At 38.4% G+C, this 21379-nt stretch overlaps 1 protein-coding gene across 1 annotated transcript in view; it reads right to left on the reverse strand.

Annotated features, from left to right (window-relative positions):
• Positions 1-21379, reverse strand: part of TET1 (tet methylcytosine dioxygenase 1) — a 60999-nt gene that overhangs the window by 11784 nt on the left and 27836 nt on the right. The window contains exons 6-9 of the mRNA XM_010579961.1: positions 8317-8525; positions 7210-7360; positions 3565-3654; positions 2955-3092 (exon numbers count right to left, since the gene is read on the reverse strand). Of these exons, the coding sequence (XP_010578263.1) occupies positions 2955-3092; positions 3565-3654; positions 7210-7360; positions 8317-8525 (588 nt within the window). The remainder of the gene's footprint in view (positions 1-2954; positions 3093-3564; positions 3655-7209; positions 7361-8316; positions 8526-21379) is intronic.

The following is a 21379-nucleotide window of genomic DNA, read 5'->3' on the forward strand; positions in this document are numbered from 1 at the left end:
TAGTTTCGGTGCACTGTGCAGCATTTCTTTCATATTTGTGGTGAAAGTGATCCACCAACAACTGAAAGCAGAAAATGAAGAGGTGTCACTTATGCCTTCAGTAGTGGCGACAGAGCTGGCAGCATTCACAAATACCATCTTATAAGGTATTTATTTTAACCTTTTTAGTCTAGAGGAATTTCGAATTTTACAAATGAAGATTTTGTGTTGGAATAAGGAGGAAGGGATGAAATCTTACCAATGCTAACGAGGTGCAAGATGACAAGTACACTTTGTACAGGCTTTAAACTGTGAGGTGTGACTACCATTTAAAAAAATCAAATAAACAAAATACAAGAGAAAAATAGTAAATAAAGTTATGGATGTTTGAGGTTTGTAAGGCAGTGCAAATCATTCTCATTCTGCTTCTTACCACATTATCAGAAAACAGTCATCTATATGAAAGATGTCAACTCGGTTAGATGAATTACTTGCACATAGTACATTTTCACAGACAAAATATGTCATAGTTATGTAAATGACCCCTCAACCATTATTACCAGTGATTTATGAGAAATCATAATGTATTTTAAACTATGTAGGTAGCCAAAGCAGCTTCTGGAACTAGATGGGAACGCAGGAGGTGACCAGACAGATGCTAGAATCCACATGTAGTAATTTCTTTTTGTGTTCCTACCATTAGTTTTCCTATGTTATTGCCCGAATCTGCCAAAATTAACAACCTTCATTTTGATTATCATCGAACCGATCTAGACTGGAGAAAGCCCAGCATGTCCTATCACCTCGTTTGCAAACCAACAACATTGTTTGCTTTAGGCTTCCAGTATGTACCACAGTAACTGTATACCCAGACAGACTAACAGGCAGCACACTCTGTGTGTCCTATCAATCACACCCACATCTACTCACTGTGAAGGCTGTATATAGATCATTAGGTAACTCTGAACTCTTAATTTACCTTCCAAATGCCCCAATTTAAGTATATAAATTGAGTGTTAATACTTGCAATGATTTCCTATTTATATATAGCCCTTTGTTGCAAGTATATTAAAACAAAGAGAGATCAAATCTAAATAAAGAGAATGTCAGGTATGGAACAGTTATCTGTATGAGTGAGCTATTTGATGAAAATCCAATTCCAAGGCATAGTTTGCAGCAGTTATAATGATTCGATAATGTTCTGCAAGACTTACAAGATTTGGCAGAACATGATAGAAAGACAACGGTAAGTTCTGGCCTATACAACAACCTTACACAGGTCATAATTTTCCATGCTGCTTTGATTTGGAATTTCTTGCAAACACACCACATACAATCTGTAGAAATAAAGTACCAACACCATCAAGAATAAGCTGAAGCTGAAATAACATCAGATGATTACAGATAAATGCATTTGTAGAACTATTCCCCAAATACATTCCTCAAAAAAAGGGCTAATTGTCCCTCCAGCTGCTTCTGGCCATAACTTATGACTTTTCTGGGATCCCATGTGGCAGAATGAGTAGCAGACTTGGTTTCCATTTCATTTTGTCTTTAAGTGAAGAGGCAAGGTAGCACTTAACAAAATATCACTATTTTTGGAATACCCAAATTAAATTTCATTAAAAAGTATACCATGCAGTTTGTCATGAAAAGGAAGTCTCATTTTCAAATTTGGGATCTTTAAGAGGTTTGAATTCCTATGCTTCAGAAGCTGTGAAGGGACAGTACTTACACATGAGACTACTATTCATAGCATCTTACTAATATTTTGCAAAGTATGCTTCCAGCATTTTCTTACAGAATATCCACATGTAAGTAGCATTCAGTGCTAATCAAAAATATTTGTCTGTTCAGGACTGGCATTCCTGGTGAATTCCAAGACCTGCTTCTGTACTTTAAAGTAACAGACATTTGCCAACATACAAGCACACAATTAATACTCAACAATTGTACCAGTCGTTTCACTGCTGTTACACACAAACGCTAAATGTTAAGTATACCTTTGAATGCAACATTTTATTGAACCACAGCAACATAATTCTTCAATTTGCATCTCTGGATTTTAAAAAAAGACCGTTTCTAGAGTAGGCAGAGATTTTAGATAATTTTTTTTCCCAGATATGCATCCTTTGATAGAGAAATTATTCTTGAGTGTTACCTCCGCTGAGGTACAAGAAGCCATCCCAGCTATTTAGAGCACCGCAATGCTCTAACTACTAAAAAAACCACATTGCCAGTTTTATTTTCTTTTCTCCTTTGTGCTTGTCTTTCTTCAAGACTATGGTCTCAATTTCTAAAAGATCACTTAACTAAGTAATTCCCAACTGATTTTGTCACTAGCAATCCAGCAAGGTATTTGGTACAACGACCACACCAAAAAACCCCACACTTGTGGGTTTTCCTTTCATAATGAGATTGAAAGATCTTAACAGTCACCTGACTCCACCATGATATCATACTCCCTACTTTCTGACTAGTAACTATACTAATGTGAAGCCTGGTAAGTGCACCGTGCAAGAAAAAGTCAATTTGATGAGAACTGAGCCTGGGGGAGGTAAATTAATAATGAAACAGTTTGGTTTAGCTCTTCCTCTAGAGAAGTCTGTACAACTCCTCAGTTAGATAATTATTTGCCTTTGAACATCAAACCTTTACTGTGAGTAGCTTATCTGTCCTATGGCCAATCCTTTCCAAAGAGCCTGGATCTCTTAAAAGAATTAAGGGATTTTGTAGGAAGGGTCACTCCCATACCTTTCTCAATCTGTTCTGTAATAAGATGAACTTAGGTCCTCTGTCGTTCAGTAATAAATATATGCAAATAACGTGGGAATTTATAAATGACAACATGCAGTTAATTTCGTAATGCCTTAAAAAACTTCATGCAAATGTACCCACTAAATCAAGCAGCATTTGAAAAACACACAGGAATCACAACAGTAAACAGTACAAATGAGAAAATCCTATGTACATACCACAGTGCTTCCGTTGTGCATGTTATGTGTGTCCTTATGGGCATGGGCACAGAAATCTATGCAAGCTGTTACACCAGAGAAAGGCCTACCATCCTTGGACCCAAGCCGACAGTCTGGGCCCATGTGTTCATTTTCCACCTAGAAGTAAAATAAACTACAGGTACTTGGGACTGAAAGGGGGCGTGTGGCCCCCCGGGGAGCCACAACTGCACTGGTGACTGAATAAATGCAGCCCGTAAGAATGACAGGAAAGCATGTATTTTCCTGTGAAACATGCAACAGTTATGACTGGACGTCAACGAGATAATAGGCTCAGACAGAGCCAAAATGTCTTTAAATAATAAAAACGTTTTATTTACAGTATTTTCTCTAAGCCCTTTACTTGTGCACAGCTGAGGGCATAACTCAACCATCAGCTGAAACAAAAAAAAGGTGCAGTATTTTTAAAACTAGCCAAATGAAGCAACCACTGTAAGTAAGCACAGGGATTCACCACATCTGTGAGGTCCGCGGCTTCTACCCATGAACATGCTTTGGGGTTTCATCTTGTTTTCAAACTATGCTGCTTGTTCAGAGCTACAGCCACGCTAGTGGAATGTTGCAGACCTACCTGGTTCTGGAAAGCTTCAGGAGCAAGCTTTTTATAAACCGGAGCCACGTCAGTTGCTAAAGTTTGCAAATTATTTTCAAGAAGTTCCTCCTGCAGAGAAAGACAACATTCAGAGTGCTGTAATTTGCTTTCAAAGAATCTAATCCAGTTTAGATATGACTGACAAGTCAGCGAAGCTAAGGAAGTCCACCTCTATCTTAAATTTTATTAACCTGACTTCTGTTTTGGTGCCTTGTGTCACCAACCGTAAATAAGCCTACTTTCGCATGACTAAAATACCAAAATTGTTAAATGGAAGTCAACCAAATAATAATGGAAGGTATCTGTTAGGGTAAAGAAACCCAATACACAAGGAACTGATTTTTGCATCATTTCCTTCTTCTGACACATAGACAGTTGAGGAATGAGGTATGCTCCACACAAAATAGAGAAGTAACATCCAGAAGAGAAAAATTATATCACATGCTGAGTGAAGATGGAACCCCAGGTCTTCTTTTAGTGGTTTGCTTATGGGGCCTTAATTTATGTCGATACAGGTCTGCTGAAAGAATCCCAGGTTTCCGTTCTCTTTTTCTTTTAATTGTATGAGTAACTCCCAATAGCATTTAACATTAATTTCAGCTCTTAGGGGAAGAGGGAGGTTTCTAACGTTGCAACAGAATTCTTATTAGGAACATTCAATAAATATTTTGGGTTTTGGAGGTGCAAAACTCAGGACTTTATGGAAATATCTACTAGATTAGGAAGTAATATTCCTTTCCTTGAGGTAAGCTGTATAAACACGGAGCTAGCTAGGTGGGCTTCTATGGCAGTGTGACATTTAAACTCTTGTTTATAGAAACAGTCCCTAAATTCTTTTCCTAAATTTTTGCTTTTCCAGGAAAATCACTGACCAACTGGGAAAGAAAAGGGTGGTGACATACTCCCTACTTTGTTTTCCTCCAAGGGCCAGGCTTTGACAGACAACTGCAGCTTCAGTTTTGCATGCTGTATAGTGGCAAAAAATAACAGCTTACTTTATTTTGTTCAAAAAAAACCCAAACCAAAACAAACAACACCACTTATCACCATATATTGTAAACACCAATGTATATAAACATACAAGGATACTTTCACATTTTTCAATGTGATCTTGCATTACAAAACGATACCGTATTTTTAACTCAGACTACAGCCAGTTTATTAACTGTTGAGCACTACCACAAGTTTTTCTGAACTGCATGGAAGGTAATGCATCCTTAATTATCCATCCTATGTACTATTCTTACCTAGGTGTATTACACCCTTAACCTCATCTCACTCTATCCAGTGCCTCAAATGATCCAAGTCTTTCTAGACTTCGAACTATCTTCTTCTTAATTCGCTATACCTCCTAGCTTTATGTCATCCGCAAAACCATCAATATCCAATATTTAGCTAAAAGAAGTATCTGCTAGAAAAATTAATGACAAAACCAAATGAAGAGAAAAATTATTTACTACTTTGAGATGCACTGACAACCTGCACACACACCGCAACTGCCCAAGCACCACTGCTGCCTACAGCTGGAGGCTTTTGCACGGTGGCAGCCTAAGTGTGCACACACTTCCCTCGCAGGCAAACACAGTTATGGAGTGCCTGCATGCTGTGCAACCCTCATCCCCTCTCAGCTGCAGAAACCAAAGAGGCCTTAAAACAACTTCAATGGAAAAGAAGAAATGAGGGAATGCACTTTTAGATCACAAATCTAGAAAATGTCCTGGTTCAGTATCTTCTCTTTTAGGCAACGGCTGTTGCCCTGTGGTAGAAGGCATTCTCCTGCAAAAACCTGCAGGTTACCTGTCAAGTGAACAGGCCGTGCCAGACAGCTCTCATGAGGGGGGTATCATTTCCAGGTGCTGCTGTGAATGCCATCGTGCTTGACTAAGTGTCCGAATGGGGCTCAGGGTGGCCGTTTCACAGACTCAGAGGAAGTGATGCCACCATCAGAGCTTGCAGTCCCACGGAGTGTATTCTGACCACAGACAGATCTCTTGGAGCTGTCTTGTAAGAGATCTGGCACAGCCTAATATTTCATTACATAGTACCTATGAAGGCTGCCACCTTTGCTGATTCCCCAGAGAAAACACATGCACAGAATGCTCCATGCGTAGCACTACACAGGGGGAGACCCTAAAACCACAGGATCACAGAAAATGGAAAAGGACAAGGAGAAGGAACAGGATTCCTAAAATGAAAGAATGCCCAATACATACATTTTTCTATAAACTGAAAATTTATAAAATAAATTCCCTCTTGAGACAAGCAGGGCTATTTTCAGCTTGTACTGCCTTAGTCATGTATTCAAGTGAGAAGAAGGGCACAAGGGCCGTGCACACTCTGTTCTGCTGAGGCAGAATTCCCCCACTTCAAGCCCTAATGAAGTCTGTGAATACCCACCATGCGAGTGGACAGCACAACTCAGAGGAGATTGAGGGTTTTGCATTCATGCACATATACGTAAAAGATGCTTCATCAAGCCTTTCAGGAAAAAATTAGGACTTGGGAGGAATATTTAGCTCCAGCGAGTCAACTGACATCTCTCTCTTCCAAGAAATAATGTTTAACATTGTGTGTACATACGCACGTGTACACTACACATTAAAAAATGCAGGAATACCTCTGTTACTGTCTGGACTTCAACCAGCTGGGTCTTTTCTGTAGCTGGTAGCAGTGGAGTTCAGGAGCCGAGAAGGATTATCAGCAGGGTAACCCAAACGGAGAACTAGGTAAGTGACTGCTATACTACAGTGTATCTCTCTTACAGCATGCCAGATGTGCTAGTAAAGACGTGATACTTTTATCTAGGAGTTCCACAGGGAAGTGGGGTTAGACACATCTACAGTCAGAACAAAAGGCACTTTAGAGTTACCCTGAGGAATATAAGTTCATCAGGCAGCGGTTATCAGTTTACAACATGTTTATTCCTTCTTCATGAAAAAATTTCCAATGTAAAAAACAAGTTTGGTTGGTTTTTTTTTTTAGAGGTTCATTACTTCACATAATCCACCACTGTATTTTCTGTGCCATCTCAGCTTTATGTCATCACTAACACTCATAAGCAGCAATTACAGTATCATTTCACTGCATCATATCTTAGTGTATTCATTCCTTCAAGCATGTTTAAAAAACATGCTGTCCACAGAAAAAACAGTTTATTCTAGGTGGCAGACAGAAGACCAGGTTGTCAGCTAGTCAGACAGCAGTGTGAAAGCAGTGCAACCCAAGGTACAACATTTTCTATGACAAGGCAAAAGGACTGAATCTCTGAGGTGCAGGCTTGGTCCTTAGGAAAAACCTTTAGCTGTACTTTATACTGACAAAGAATTAACATTTCATACAGAGTTAGACAGTGGAGCCAAATATCCATACATAAAAGCATTTAAGGATAATTTTAGGGTATTTAAATACATAGTAAACAACGCTAAGTTTTCATACAGTGGAAAAATCATAAATACTACATTTACAAAACATTTAGTTGGGTGCCTGTGTGGTAAGCTATGCATACGCGTGTGAGAGAGAAGAGGTGGATATCTGTAGATTCCATTTCTAGTTCTGAAAATCATCAGAGTAAGTATTTGGAGGAAAAAAACAAACAAACAATAAAATAAATAAAATAAATCTTACTTGTTTAGGGTCATCAGTGAGAAGCCTAAATTTCCTGGGGTTTTTGCTTCTGGCAAACTTACAGCCATTGAAATACATACTCCATGAACAGCCAAATGAGAATGATGCTCCACAAGTTTCTGGATCAAGTCCTTGACATGCACAAGTACGACTATGAAAGGAAATAAAGACACATCAAGTCAGCTGACAACACAGCTCTTTTTTTTTAGGTCAATCCTATAATACATAGCATAACAATAGAGGAATTTATAAAATATATGGTTTAACCGGGTATTTTTTGTTAAGGAAATATTAATATGTAGAGGACTGACTTTTTCCCCCATAAAGACAGTCTCAACTCCCCAGAGCCCCACTTCTGGGAAATAAATTCATAACACTCAGTTACAGCTATATAAATAATACCCATGTTACTTTGATTTTGACTTCTCCAGTTGGATAAAATTTTTATCCAAGAAAATACCACTGCTGCTAAAGGTTACCCCTAAATCCAATAATTATTTTGTTATGTGCGGCAATACCATTAGCTCCAAACTGATCCAACTTTCAAAGTGCAACACTTCTACTCAGCCCAACCCTTTAAGAGCACAAGCATTAGATTCAGGTCACTGTACAGCTATTAAGAGTCTGTTAAATGTGGGCTACACAAAAAATCAGCACAAAGGCAGCACTGCTACAGAGCCTGAGTTGCAATATATTATCTAGTCAATTAAACTAAATCCTCTCAGAGGCACAGAGAGGAAGATCCTAATTTTGAGTGTTCAATCTCTCATTTATTTAAAAAAGTCACATATCACCTTCTTAGCAGCTCTTTAGCATGGCCCTGTGTGGAAAGGGCACACTGACTGTCTTCAGGCAGCATGCACAAAGCCAGAAGTTCACTGCCACCCCTTTCCCTGGGTGTAGCATGTACAACTATCACTTACAGCCTGGTCTCTAGGAAAAGTGAGGAACTAAGTTTTTTTATACTGAAATGACACCTAGTGGTTTGTAGTTTTAAATGAGCTTTTGTATAGTTATTTTATTAGTTGAACTATTGAATTCTTAAGTTATTTATTGCAGAACATTCAAAAGGCAACACAACAATAATTTACTATTAAAGTAACTTACTCTTCATTTAACGCACATCTACGGCTGGTGGGACAGCCATATTTTCTGAGACTCTGCGTCAGTTCTTTGTACAGCGTATCAGCCAGGAGATGAGGGATCCCTTCCCAGGCCAGTATGAGAATCACGATGACAGCAGTTTGACAGTGGTGTCCTGCACGCTGACGTACCAAGCACAGCAACTTTTCCTCATCGCTACTTCTTCGTATCACCTGGAAGAATCATTTTGTTTATTCTTAGATAAGTGTAGGAAACATGTAATGCACTGCTCTTCTCTGGGACACATAAGGCCTTGAAGAGTAAGAAATACTGCTGCCCAGAGAGTCCCTCAGCAAGCAGGACTGGAACAGCATCACACACTGATCTCTGGTATAGAACATGATTTTGCGTTGCCTTTTTACCTGTAGAAGAAATAGCAGTACATTTTACAGGAGGAGGAATATTTTAGATGTTCTACACAAACAATAAAGAATATGGATTAAGAGAAAAATAACTACTAGAAGGAAATAATAATCCTGAGACAACAGATCCACTGCAAACCTAACAGTTACCTTGAAAGTAATACTGAAAACATACTGCCAAAACCCAGAATGCAGGTACATAAAAGCACATCACAAAAACACATGTATACATGGGTTAGGATGGTTACCACAGTGACACGTCAGTACATAAAATGGTTCCCACCTTGCAAAGTAAGATTAGAAGAAGGTGATGAAAATAAACTCCATTCTTATCGAAGGAAGTAATGAGATTTTTCAGAACATATCCCTAGAAAATCTACACAACAGAGTGCTGAAGTTTTTTACTAAATGGTATGATATACAAAGCAACCTTTGTCAACTTTATCCATGAAACAAAAAGACTAACACAGTATTGAACCATACAATATACCACTGAACTAAAAAAGAAAAAAAAAAAAAAAGCCAGGCAGCCCTACTCCCACATTAAAGCTAGGCAATACAAGAACACAATCTTTGAAAATATGTTTATCTATTCTTCAAACGTATTTTAGCCAGCACAGCCTGTACGAGGCCTCCAACAAAGGTTAATTTCAAACGTATTAGGCCTGGACCTTTCTCAGGCACTAGAGGCTAAATCCTCTTCCTCCACTCTGCCATACATAGGATGGGGACCAGCAAGTCTCTCTTCCTCACTGCGTGCAGACGGCAAGCCCTTGCAGATATTCTCTGCCAGCTCTGTAGCCATACACTTGCTCAGGGCAAGCAGTCGGTCACCCTGGCTTTCCACCCAACACCCCCTCTCCATCAGCAGAACTCCCATACATACGTTACTAGTCACGGACTATAAAAGCTGGAAGGCAATGGAGTTTCACCTACTCTTTCAATACCTCCAAATATCTGAGTTTTCATGCAGATTCCCTATTGGGCTGATGTCAAAGCTTCTTTGTGGCCAGATGTGCAGCTGTCATTCATGTGTGACCCCTAGCCCGATCAGCTGTGAATACCTAAGTTATTTGAACTCATTAAAAGCAGGGACCAAAGTACACTTGCAATTAATCTGCAAATGAAAAGGTTTTCAATGGACGAACAGTTTCAGAGGGAATCTGTGCAGGCTTAGCAGGAAGAAGCAAGCTTAAAGTTAATTTGTGTCAAGAGAATAAGTATCACCCTTCTAAAGTTAATCATACAGTCTTACAATCAGCCTTAAACTTCATGAGAAAACAAGCAAATGCATCCAAGATACCATTCCTCAAAAGGAGTCTTGGTTGTGACTGACCAACCAGTACAGTATTTTTTATAAAGAAGGAAAAATAATGCAACTCATTTACATTTGAGTGAGGTTTACAGAAAATCTATTATGGCTGATATACAATACAGGTTATTCATGTCAGTGTGAGTTTTACATTCCTGCGGCAGCACAGTTCCTTCAAGTCAGAAGGAGAGGAATTTAATTTTGTTACTCAGCATGAAGGGTGATGCTTTTACTCTTTTTTCTTTTTCTAGACTTCGTAACTTCAATAAAGAAATCTGGTACCTCTTAGTTTCTCAGTACATCAGGTTGCCCTTTCTGAGTTCTCATATAGTTCTAAACTGGAAATACACAGTCCAGGAAAAATGACAAACAGACAGGAAGGAAATTTATAGTTTCCTTTAACACCACACTTCCCTGGAGTTAAACATAGCTGGAGTTTGCTTCATTATGCATGCAGTAGAGAATGCAATACTCTTACTGGACCCAAAAACATTTTACAATCCATCATCTTTCAGGCCACAAAGGTAGATAATAGATTTATTAGTTGTCTGAATTTAATTTCTGTGGCTCTTAAGAGGTTACATCGTATGCTCATCTGACTACTGCAGCCAGAGTACTCCCATCCTTTCGTTAGCAGAGATAAGGCACTTTTCTCACCTGACTGTTATGGTCTTAGAAGAGCACAACTTGCACTGAAACAATCACGGTTCCTCCAGGCCTGCAGCCAGTGACACTGCAGACAGAGCTGGAGCCACATTGCTTTCCCCATATAAACTGATGATGCCCCTTCACGTGCTATGGCTGACATTCTCAAAGCAGTAATAAACAGAGCCTCTCTTTTGTAATAATAATAAATCCACAGCAATACCACGCTCAATATACAGAAAAGCACATTTGAGCAGGACAGCTAAAAACTATGGAATAAATCCAGCCAACAGAAACACCATGTCATTCTTGATTTAACAATTTTTCTAGTAGGGGAAACAGCCACTGCAATTGTGGCAGTTTGGCTTGGTGAGTTCTTAGTTACATTAACACTCATGTAAGTCCATTAATTTCCAACTTGTCATTTGTTCTCCAGTGCCTGACTACATCAAATACATGTTTGAACTCTATAATAAGTTATATGTATATTGTGTTATAAGTATAAATATATCAAGCAAAAGCAAAACTGATTGCCTTTGCTTTTGTTACTAAACTTGTGGTTATCTGAGTAATTAGTACTACAAGCTGTGTACCCCTTACCAAGATTTTGCCTGATGTGCTTACAGGTCAGATTTCTTACTGTTTTTCTAAGCAATGGACCTAATAAGGCTTTAGTTGACTGATCACTTCTTGAATTACTCTTTAGCTGTCTCCAGTTTGTTTCTTTATTTCTATTCCAGTTTCTGCAGCTTGAAATTACTGGGGATCGTTCCAAGATCTTTTCACCACTAAACATCCCCAAACCATACAGTGTTTTAACCAACTGCACCCCCATCTACTTTATGGAAACATCACACTTGTTAAATTCATAGAACAGCAACACTGCCTTAATGATATCATCAGGAAAGCAGCATATATGAAATCTCAGCCTACACTTTAGTTTACTTCATTCTTTTCAGCATGCACTTGTCTGTGTCCTCCTCAGTAAGGCAAACAGAATTAGTATACTGTCACAGCCACAGAGAATACGATAATAATGCAATTTATTAATCAATTCTTCATGCAATAATTTAAAATGTGTATTTATTTGCTATTGAAAGTTTGCAAACGTAATTCCCAGTGTACTTACTGTTTACCTATGAAACACTGGGATACCAAATATTAAGTTAAACATGCAACAAATAGAGCAAGTTGTGAATGTTTCCTCAGGCTGTGAATAATACACAAATCAGCTGGCAAATCTTGTGTCCAAAAATTGTTGGTACTACTCATGATTTCTGTGATGTAAGTTAACAACAGTGATACAGTAAATAATTTAATACCTCAGTTTGTTTAATTTTGGTCCCTACTGCATTTAAAAGGAATGAGAAAGTAAACATTTGTTAAGTGGTGGAACTTCAAAGCTAAGTTTTTAAAATAGGAAGAGAAAAACTTTTCCCCTGCAATTACTCTTCCACAAAAAATAACCATGACTTCTTAGTGACTCACATAGAAAAATAATATAATGAACAAAACAAGCTTGTAGTAAGTTTGTAAAGTAATGTCATATGGTCTTTTTGCAGGTATGTAGGGCCAGATTACCCCTGAACTCATTTCAGCAAGCACTAGCTGTCGTCAGTACTAAGTATCCATCAAAAGATAATTCATTAAAAATGAATTATCTGTTTCAGCTGCAACGCAGCACTTCTGGAAAGCACAGACCTAACAAATTCCCCCATAATGCTTGACTGATACCTATCGGCCCCGTTCTGCACTCACAATAACTGGACATGAAGTTACACGCTACCCACTCCCTCACCTGTTTGTGAACATTACCGTATCTAGGACAAAAGGAAAAACTGAAATGGGACACACCTACTTCCAAACAGTTTTCTTATGCACACACATATGTGGACATACAATACCACAAGTATCATCCTTGTAGGTTGCTGATTTCGGCAGGATGCTCATTTATTTTGATCATTTTCAAACCCAAGTTTTGTACATCCCTTCTCTGCTGGAGTCAGGCACCCACCACTACCACTTTCTGTGCCATGGCTGTTCTGTGTTATTATGGCTACCCATGTGTCTTTGTTCATGTGTATATCTATAAGAAGGCAGCAGCAATTCAAGTAATTTATTTTATTAGCAAGCCCAGATAGTCTCAAATGGCAGAATCTGAGAATATGAGCAAGCCTTCAAGGTGAGCCACAGCCAGTCAGCTAGGACAGAAATACAATCAACAGCTATTATGGCAACATACCACAGATAAGCCTCTGTTTCTACAAGCCACAAAGGTAGAAGTTTACCCAATTTTCTTAACAGAAAGCATGAGCCAAAAGCTAGAGTCTATTTATTGAAGAGGTGCCATATGCAGCAGAATTTGCTCCAGCAATTTAGCAACAAGTTATGGGATAAACAAGAGGAAAAGTTAGTTCTTCACTCCCTCACATACAAGGATAGCGAAGAAACAGAAAGTGAAGCTAAGAATTAAAGAATACAACAAGACGAGGTCAGAGAAGTGCACTGTCCAGCCTTATCCTGATCCTTAGAGTGACTAACAGCAATTGCCTCGGGATGAGTAGTCAGGAAGGCACTCAGATGCAGAGATGCTTCTCAACAACCACCAGGCACCTTCCAGCCACTTGCCAGCAGCTCCCACGGGGGACGTGCTCTCTCCCAGCTTTTGAAGGATTTGCCTTCTGTGCATTTGTCCACTCACTTCTAAATCTATGCAGTATTTTACCATCTGCTACATCCCTGGGCAAAAATTAATTCCAGACTATGTGAAAGAAGAAATGTTACCTTTTCTTTGTCCTGAGCTCGCCCCCTGCTAGTGCTCTGTAGTTTTGATATAGGATGAGACTGTGAGTAATAGATTGCTATTCAGCTCTCCATGCCACCAAAGGCTTTAGAGACCCCTGCTTTCTCCCCTTCCCTCTCTGCCAGCCTGACGAGTGTACCTCTACCTGTCTTTCCCAGTTCTGCTGTGCTTTCTTGAGTTGGGGGACCAGAACCGGACAGTATTCAAGATGGGGGTGCAGCATGCTTTCTCACCAAGGCATAATTACGTTTCATGTTTTCTTTATTCCTCCCCAGTAATTCTCACCAGTTTCTTTTGCTGTTTTCATCACTACTGAACACCGAAGCTGATGTCTAATGAACTATTAGACCCAAGCAGTAACACTCAACCTAGCGTGCATCGTTGTGTATATGAAACTACAACACTGTGCTTTTTGTGTAACCTTATCAAGTGAGTTTTATCTATCATTTTTTAGTGGCCATTCGTTCTGGATCACAAGTCCGTCCTGCTCTTCATGGTACCTGTCCCTCCTCTTCGTTATCCTGAACAACTTTGTATCATCAGTTTGTCACCACAGGGTCTCCCACATATTTCAAATCATTTCTGAATGTACTGAGCAGCATCAGTAAAGTTATACTATCAATAAAATCTGCTTCGGCTGTCCAAATGCTCGAGTTCTACTTGAATTATTTCTTCTAGATTGCTGAAGCAACTGTCTCAACCCTTGGCAGAAGCTCTAGAACAGGGAATAAGTACACTGTGAATAAAAATTACTTGATGTCCTTAAACGTAAGCCAGTCTATCTAAACTAGCACGTACATGACTTATGTAAGTAGCTAAGACTCAGACTGCAGAAGCTTAGCATACCAGATGCTGAATTACCACATGGATGAGAAATTACTTTCCAATCACCAGAATAGCTGCGTTAACTTTAACATGATATAAACCAGACACCGCTAGCAAATAGTACAAAATTTTAATTGCGAGTTAAACCCACTGCTATAAATTACTTGATGAAAAAAATAATGGAACCAACAAAAAGGTCCTTTTTGTGTTTATTCCATCTCCACATAGTTCCACTGCAATAGTCCCTCCAGCACTCTGAATTTCTTCAGTAAAATAGCTATGTCTCCTTTGCAGGATATCAGAAGTTGATTTTAAAGTGAGAACATAGCCTAACTGTTCACTGTAATTTCCTGAAATAGGTGACTCATTTGTAACAGTTTGGCTCCAAGTTTTCTAACCTGCAGATTTTGCCTCTCTGCAAAGTCTGTGCGTGCATGGAGTCCTCTCTGCACAGCACAAGATTCTCTGCCAAGCTACAATTCCATAATAACCTACACCAGCGCAAAGTGAGAGCACGGTGCTGTTAAAACCTGCTGCTGTTTTAGCAGGTGATGCTGTGTAACAGACAGCAGGAGAAATGTCCTTGTTTGCCACAGAAGCGAGTCTGCCCTCCTTTTTCCTAAGTCACCCCTACACACACATTACACCACATTAAACTCTTTTCTTACTGGACAATGTTATATCCTTTTATTCTCAGCATATCTAAGAGATATTAAAACAGAAATATGTTCCACTTCCCTAAATTCTCTCTTCTTGAGTACTAGCAAACTATATCGAAAGAATCAGCACAGAACAGTTACTGTCAATCCCAATACTATGGAGTTACTTAGCTATTTTTACAGGAATATCACTGAAGTGTGATATCTGCAATTATCTGCAAACACCTTTTTTCAAGTTACTACTGGAAGCAGTATCGTACTGTTTACAAATGAGCAGACTGCAGCATACATAGGTTAAGTGATTCCTCTATAATCATGCAACCAATACTGCAGAAATGAGGACAAAATTCAAGCCTCAACTCCCAGTGCCCTCCTACCCTCCTTACTCCCTCAAATTTCCCTTTCTGTTATATTGCAGGCTATGGTAAACTGCACTTTGTATGTTATAGATGACAATAAGAATCTACTCTCTCAGTTTGTTCAGGCAACCCATTTGTTTTAATTAAAGTAGTGATAATGGCAACTTAAATGCTTGCTCTTTTATAATACTTAACTTTACCTTAACATAGTTTTATTGTTTCATGTCTACTCTATTAAAATATTTCAGTAGTTCTTCATATTAAACAATATTAAAACACTTTTGTTTACTTCAGAAACCATGTAAAAGTTTCTAATAATTTTGAGTCTCAAAGCATCACAGCACTTAACAAAGAACGGCTTTACTTTGGATAATGTTACAAACATTTTCATCCAAAATAATTTTCTCTAACTCCTCTAATTCTGTATTTAGAAGGTATGTCTCCTAGCAAACAGGAAAAATAGTGCCTGCACAGCTATAGTACCTGCTACACACACTAACTTAATGTATTACAACATTATGGCAAGAAAGTGATGCTCTAATACAACGTGGTCCAAAAAGGTGAACAAGACAAAACCCCCCACCAACCACCTTCTCCATGTGCTGAAATTAATTTCCTTCTAGACTTCTCCTATGGAGATCATCATTTAATCATAAAGACGGTTTAATAAATGAAATAAAACCTTGAAGTACAGTAAGGTGTTCAAAGCAGAATGGAGCTGCACATTCCACTTAAACCTGTGGCCAGGGGACAGTCAGTCCAGCAAATATTTACTTTAAAGCCCTTTTCAAATATATTTCAAAAAATCCTCACTCTATCATGTTCCAAATAGCATGACAGCTTCACTATCCCCTAGCTAGCAGTGCTGTACCAGACCTCCTGACGATTTCACTGCCAAGCGGCAGAAACAGAAAATAAGCATCAGAGAGTCTGCTTACATGTTCTTGACTTCCTGATAAAGTGGACCTCTTGACAGCTGGGTTGATTAGTAATGATCATCCACTGCAGAGCAAAGTACCTGGCTCATTCGTCAGTTCATGTTCTTTAATAAATTACGCATCTCTTCTAATACTAACAATAACTCATACGTAGAGAGCCTAGAAAACTGGAGTAACTTCTCAGTTTTCTTGCTTTTTCAATTCCCAATTTCAATCACTTTCTCAACTCAAGCTAAACTAGCAAACTGAAAAAAATCATCTTCTCTGCATCTGTAAAAGAATCTATTGTTAGTAAGCTCATTCAGCACTCAACAAATTGTAGTTTCTGGCATTTAGCTACAAATTCCTATCAGTTCAATGACCTATAAAATCTTGATTACAACAGTGGGTTATCTAAGCATTACTTTTAAAAAATGGATTCATTTCAGTGGCTAATATTATGTTCAGGCCTGTACAGGACTGTATTTTCAAATTTAACTATATTTTAAAAGTATTTGTAATTGGGGTTTTCATCCATTTTTAATCCACCTCTATTTTTTTATTATTTATATATCCTACTAATAAACAACCAGCACTACAGAAAAGATAATAAAGATCTGTCTGGTTATAAATATAAAACCCCCAAAAGGCAGACTGTACAGAAGCGAAAGAGTTTGAGAAACTACTTGCAAAAGGCACAAAAGCCCCATAATACTATATTTTCAAACAAATTAGGGCCACCAGCAGGCTAACAGAATCTGAAAGGTCAACAGATAATCCAAGTGCTTATACAAAAAAAAAAAAAAAAAAAGGTGCTCAGAGAAGATAAGGTTCAAGATGCAAAACCCACTTATGCTGTGTTCACAAACAAGTAGTTTGGGAAGGTTCCTATGTCAGAAACCTTCACGGGGGACAACCAATGATTTTTTTCTGAAGTTAAATCCCTGACAAAAGTGGTTAGAGGACAATAGTGACAAAAAACCCCAAAACCAAACAACCGTCCCCCCTACCAAACAATAGCAATTTGCCAAGTTCAGATGATATCCACCAAAGAAACTCAAGGATGAAACAACTGAATCATTAAATGTGATGTGCATTGTCTTGATTTATAATACAATAGTACCAGAGGGCCTGAAGATTACCAAGAGGATACCACTCTGTAAAAAGACCCTAGAAGAAATATGTTGATTCGGTGGTCACATTAGCCTGGTATCTGTGTGGGGCAAAGTAGTGATCACACAGAAAAGTGTGATGCACAGGGAGAAGTCAAATAAACTTTTCTGAAGTGAAGTCACAGCTCAGTCATACTGCAGGTCTTTCTAGATTTCCAGAAGCCCTTCAGTAAGGTCCCTTAGTAAAGGCTCTTAAAAAAAACCCTCATGTGTCTTGGGACAAATCAAAAGACCACACATGAATAATTAGTGAAAAGACACAAAACAAAGGCTGGTATGTCCCCAATGGGAGCTCTGTAGAACTATGTTCAAGCCTGTGCTCTTCAGCATGTTTGTTAAGGGTAAATAAAAGGATGACATTTGTTGATGACACTAAGCAATTCAGAGTAGTGAAGACAAGCACAATCTGCAAACAAATGAAGGAGTTGTCCATACTGCTGAATGGGCAGTAAAATGGCAGATAAAATTCACTGTAGATGTTCATATTTAATGCACATGGTGAAAACAATTCTATTTTTAGATAGAGATGGACTCTGACTTGGCCATTACCATGCAGGAATGAGAATGTGGCATAATGATAGAAAGCGCTATGAAAATACCAAATCACTGCTCTGCAAGGGAGAAAAAGCAAGAACAACTGCTAGGAATTACTGGGAATAGAACACAAGGCTGAAAACATTATGCCAACATTTTAACTCCTAGCATACGAGAAGAGGAAGGAAAAGGAGAAATAAAGATGTCAACATTTATGAAAGGCAACTGAACACAGACACCGCCTCCAGCTCAGGGAACCACAGAGCTATGAATTACTGGAAAAGCGAGTCTTCTGGGAGGCAACTGCCCTGCTCTTACACCCTTCTGCTATCAGTCAGTGCTGGAGACAGGACATTGGCAAGAAGGACCTCCACCCTGACCTGGCCATTTTTATTGCTTATCTCTCATCTTTATTCAGAGCTGGAGCCTTAACAATTACATTGCAACTCTGAATAAAGACAACAGATAGCAATGATAGCTTAGTTGATCTAAACCAACAACCACTGAAACCAGGAGAAGTAACTCAGAGGAAATGGGTTTAATCCAGGAAACATTAAGACCCGAAGCTGACCTCCTCTGAGGTCAGTGACATGTATCTTTGACTTCAGTGCAGCAGGATGATGCCTACAGTGAGTTACTCATGGACAACTAAAAAATTCATAAACTGTTTCACATAAACTGAGGTCATTGTAATTCACCATCAGACATACTGAGAGCAGAAAAAAACCCAAACCACACAACACACCTGTTACCACCTAAAGCACTGATAAAACAATGGGACTGATATGAGTCAAGTCACTTGTCACTGGCTGGTTATAGGGGATGCACAGTAACATGGAACTTTTTTGTTATTAACTTACTATGAAGAAGTATGATGAACTTGGACAAAGCAAAAAAGTTAAATAAATCCAAACAGAAAAGAAAGAAGAGTACATTTACCCCAGCATATGTCACAGAACGGTAAGTTATTTTCTAATCCCATAGTTATCACCTACACAGATATCCACACATCTGAAATCTCTGGTGCAACACTATTAATTCTATTTTGACATAAAAATGAGACGATACAATTTCTGATGAAAAAAAATCAGAGGTCAAGCAGTCTCCTTGCCACCGCATGTAGTGAAAACAATAGCGAACTCATCTTCACTGTGCAGTTTGCTTATGTGGGTGTCAGTCTAATGCTTACACATACAACTGTCAAAAGGTTTCAAACTCTAGGTAGTATTTACTGAAAATATTTAGGTTCAGCTAATAAGAGCATTCTTGTCCACATCCAGAGGGACGAAGTATCACCCTGAAATATTATATGTCAGAAATATACAGAGGAGACATGTTTATTTCTTCTCAAAAGAAGACTGAAAGAGAAAAGATTCTGCAAGTTTATGGTAACCTGAAATCTAAGGAAGAAACTATCGGCTCCTTTTGGGGAAAGGAGTCTGTCTCAGTAAATGTTTAACACACCAGGCACATTAAGAGAAATGGAGCCACTTAAGCGAAAACAATTTAGGAGGGAATCAGTATTACAAAATGCAGTCACTAACAGAAGAATGTATGAATACAGGTATTTTAGAAAGCCTCCTTTAGTCTTAAAATGTTTCTAATGAACCAATAAGACAAAATTATCTAGGGAAATAGGGAAAATTAATTGGGAAAAATAGTTCAATATGATCAACACATACATTCAATTTTTTCTTATATTTGCTTCAGCAGAGCTCCATCATGGTGCTCTCACCAGCAAGTCTCTCAGGAGCCCTAAGGGCAATAGCTTGTCCATCTGCAGAGCAGAAAAGAGTCTGTCCGAAACTACACTGTATATGAGTAAGTGAAAGTCTCTGTGCAGCTGACAGAACCTTGTGACTGCAATTATCAGAGAGCACAGCAAACTTTTTCCATATGCTTTCAAACAAATTTCACAATTATGTTTCTTTGGTCATAGCCAAAACCCAAATATGCTCCATTATAAGGATTAATATTAGCATTGCCAATGAAAAGTTAATGCAACACATTAAGAATACCAACCCCGAAATGTGGATTTTATACAGGATGAAAGAGTTCTACAGAGGAGATTTCAGTGATTTCCTTCCCTCTCTTGTAATAAACAGTTACACAGTAACAGCAGACTTGGAAAAGCATTCATCCTCTTTAGGTCTGAACTTGCACACAAAAAAAGTCACTGCTGCATAAAACAAGATTGGAACTTAAGTTAAATGAACATTAAAGCTTACTCTCGCAAACACTTTACACAGAGAAATGTGAAAATTAACTAACTGGAGAGCACGTCCCCATACCTTAAAACCGCCTTTTCTGTATGCATCCGAGTGCTTTCTGTCATATTGTACACACATGTTGGACACCTACAGCCATGCACATATACAATAAAATCTATCATTTCTGTTTTACATAAAAGACAGTATGTTGATACTGGCAACAGAAAAATGAACATTAAGAGTCAGTTTTAAATGCCCTCTTCCTTTCAACTGCTCACAACCGTTTCAAAGACAAGATTTTAAACTCCTGTCCTCTGTTAAAACTGAGTCTTTTATTTAGTTGAAACACTGAGAAAAATCATTCCATTCTTTTTGGGTCAGTTGTTTATTAAATTAGTTTTACCATTTTTTTTCTTGGATGCTGATTCATTATTAAATATTATCTGAAGCAACATGCACATATGGGATTCCTTTCTGAAAAACAGTTTATGTATTGAGTATGCAAAACACATTTTGACTGTCCCAAACACAAGCAGTAAATGTTTAGCATGCAATACCATTCACATACAATATGTAATGTCATTATTTTTGTCATGTAGTTACAAACACTAGTCTACCAACTGTACAGTTATCTTCTTTTTTTTTTTTTAGTCCGAAATTCCTAAATACAGCAATAATTTTTTTTTCTTTTAACAACCAAGTTCTTTTATTATTTTCCAAAACTCAGTTTACAAGATTTCCATTCTACTTTTTACCTCCCTCGGTGGTTTCAGCAAAGATTAAGGACAATCAATTCTTTCCAAGCTCTCTCCTGGAGCTTGTGCCTGTTACCTCATTTCCTGGCTCCTATGAAGCAATGTGAGACAAGACTTTGGTGAAAACTATCACCATAACATTTACATTTCCAAATACTGACTTCAGTTCCTCAAAAATAGTAATGAACTCCATGGCATATGAGATTGAACTTCCTCATCTCACACACTCTCTTTTCTTCAGGTGTTCATACAACTGGGAAGGGTTTTAAGAAATGTTACTGGATAGTTTTCCAACTCTCCCAAGCAACTATCCCGTCTTTTCTCTCTTTCACACTTCCCAATAGCATATTTCAGCAGACAGTCCAACTTTTGGACACTGTCAGGGTCTTCTTACCCTTGATTGGGTCATCTCTGCTAGCTCTGTTAAGCACCTCTCTTTCACACTCATTCAAACCACTGCATAACATATAGCAC

This window comes from Haliaeetus leucocephalus, unplaced genomic scaffold, assembly GCF_000737465.1.
Source record: "Haliaeetus leucocephalus isolate CR32 unplaced genomic scaffold, Haliaeetus_leucocephalus-4.0 Scaffold687, whole genome shotgun sequence".
Classification (NCBI taxonomy): domain Eukaryota; kingdom Metazoa; phylum Chordata; class Aves; order Accipitriformes; family Accipitridae; genus Haliaeetus; species Haliaeetus leucocephalus.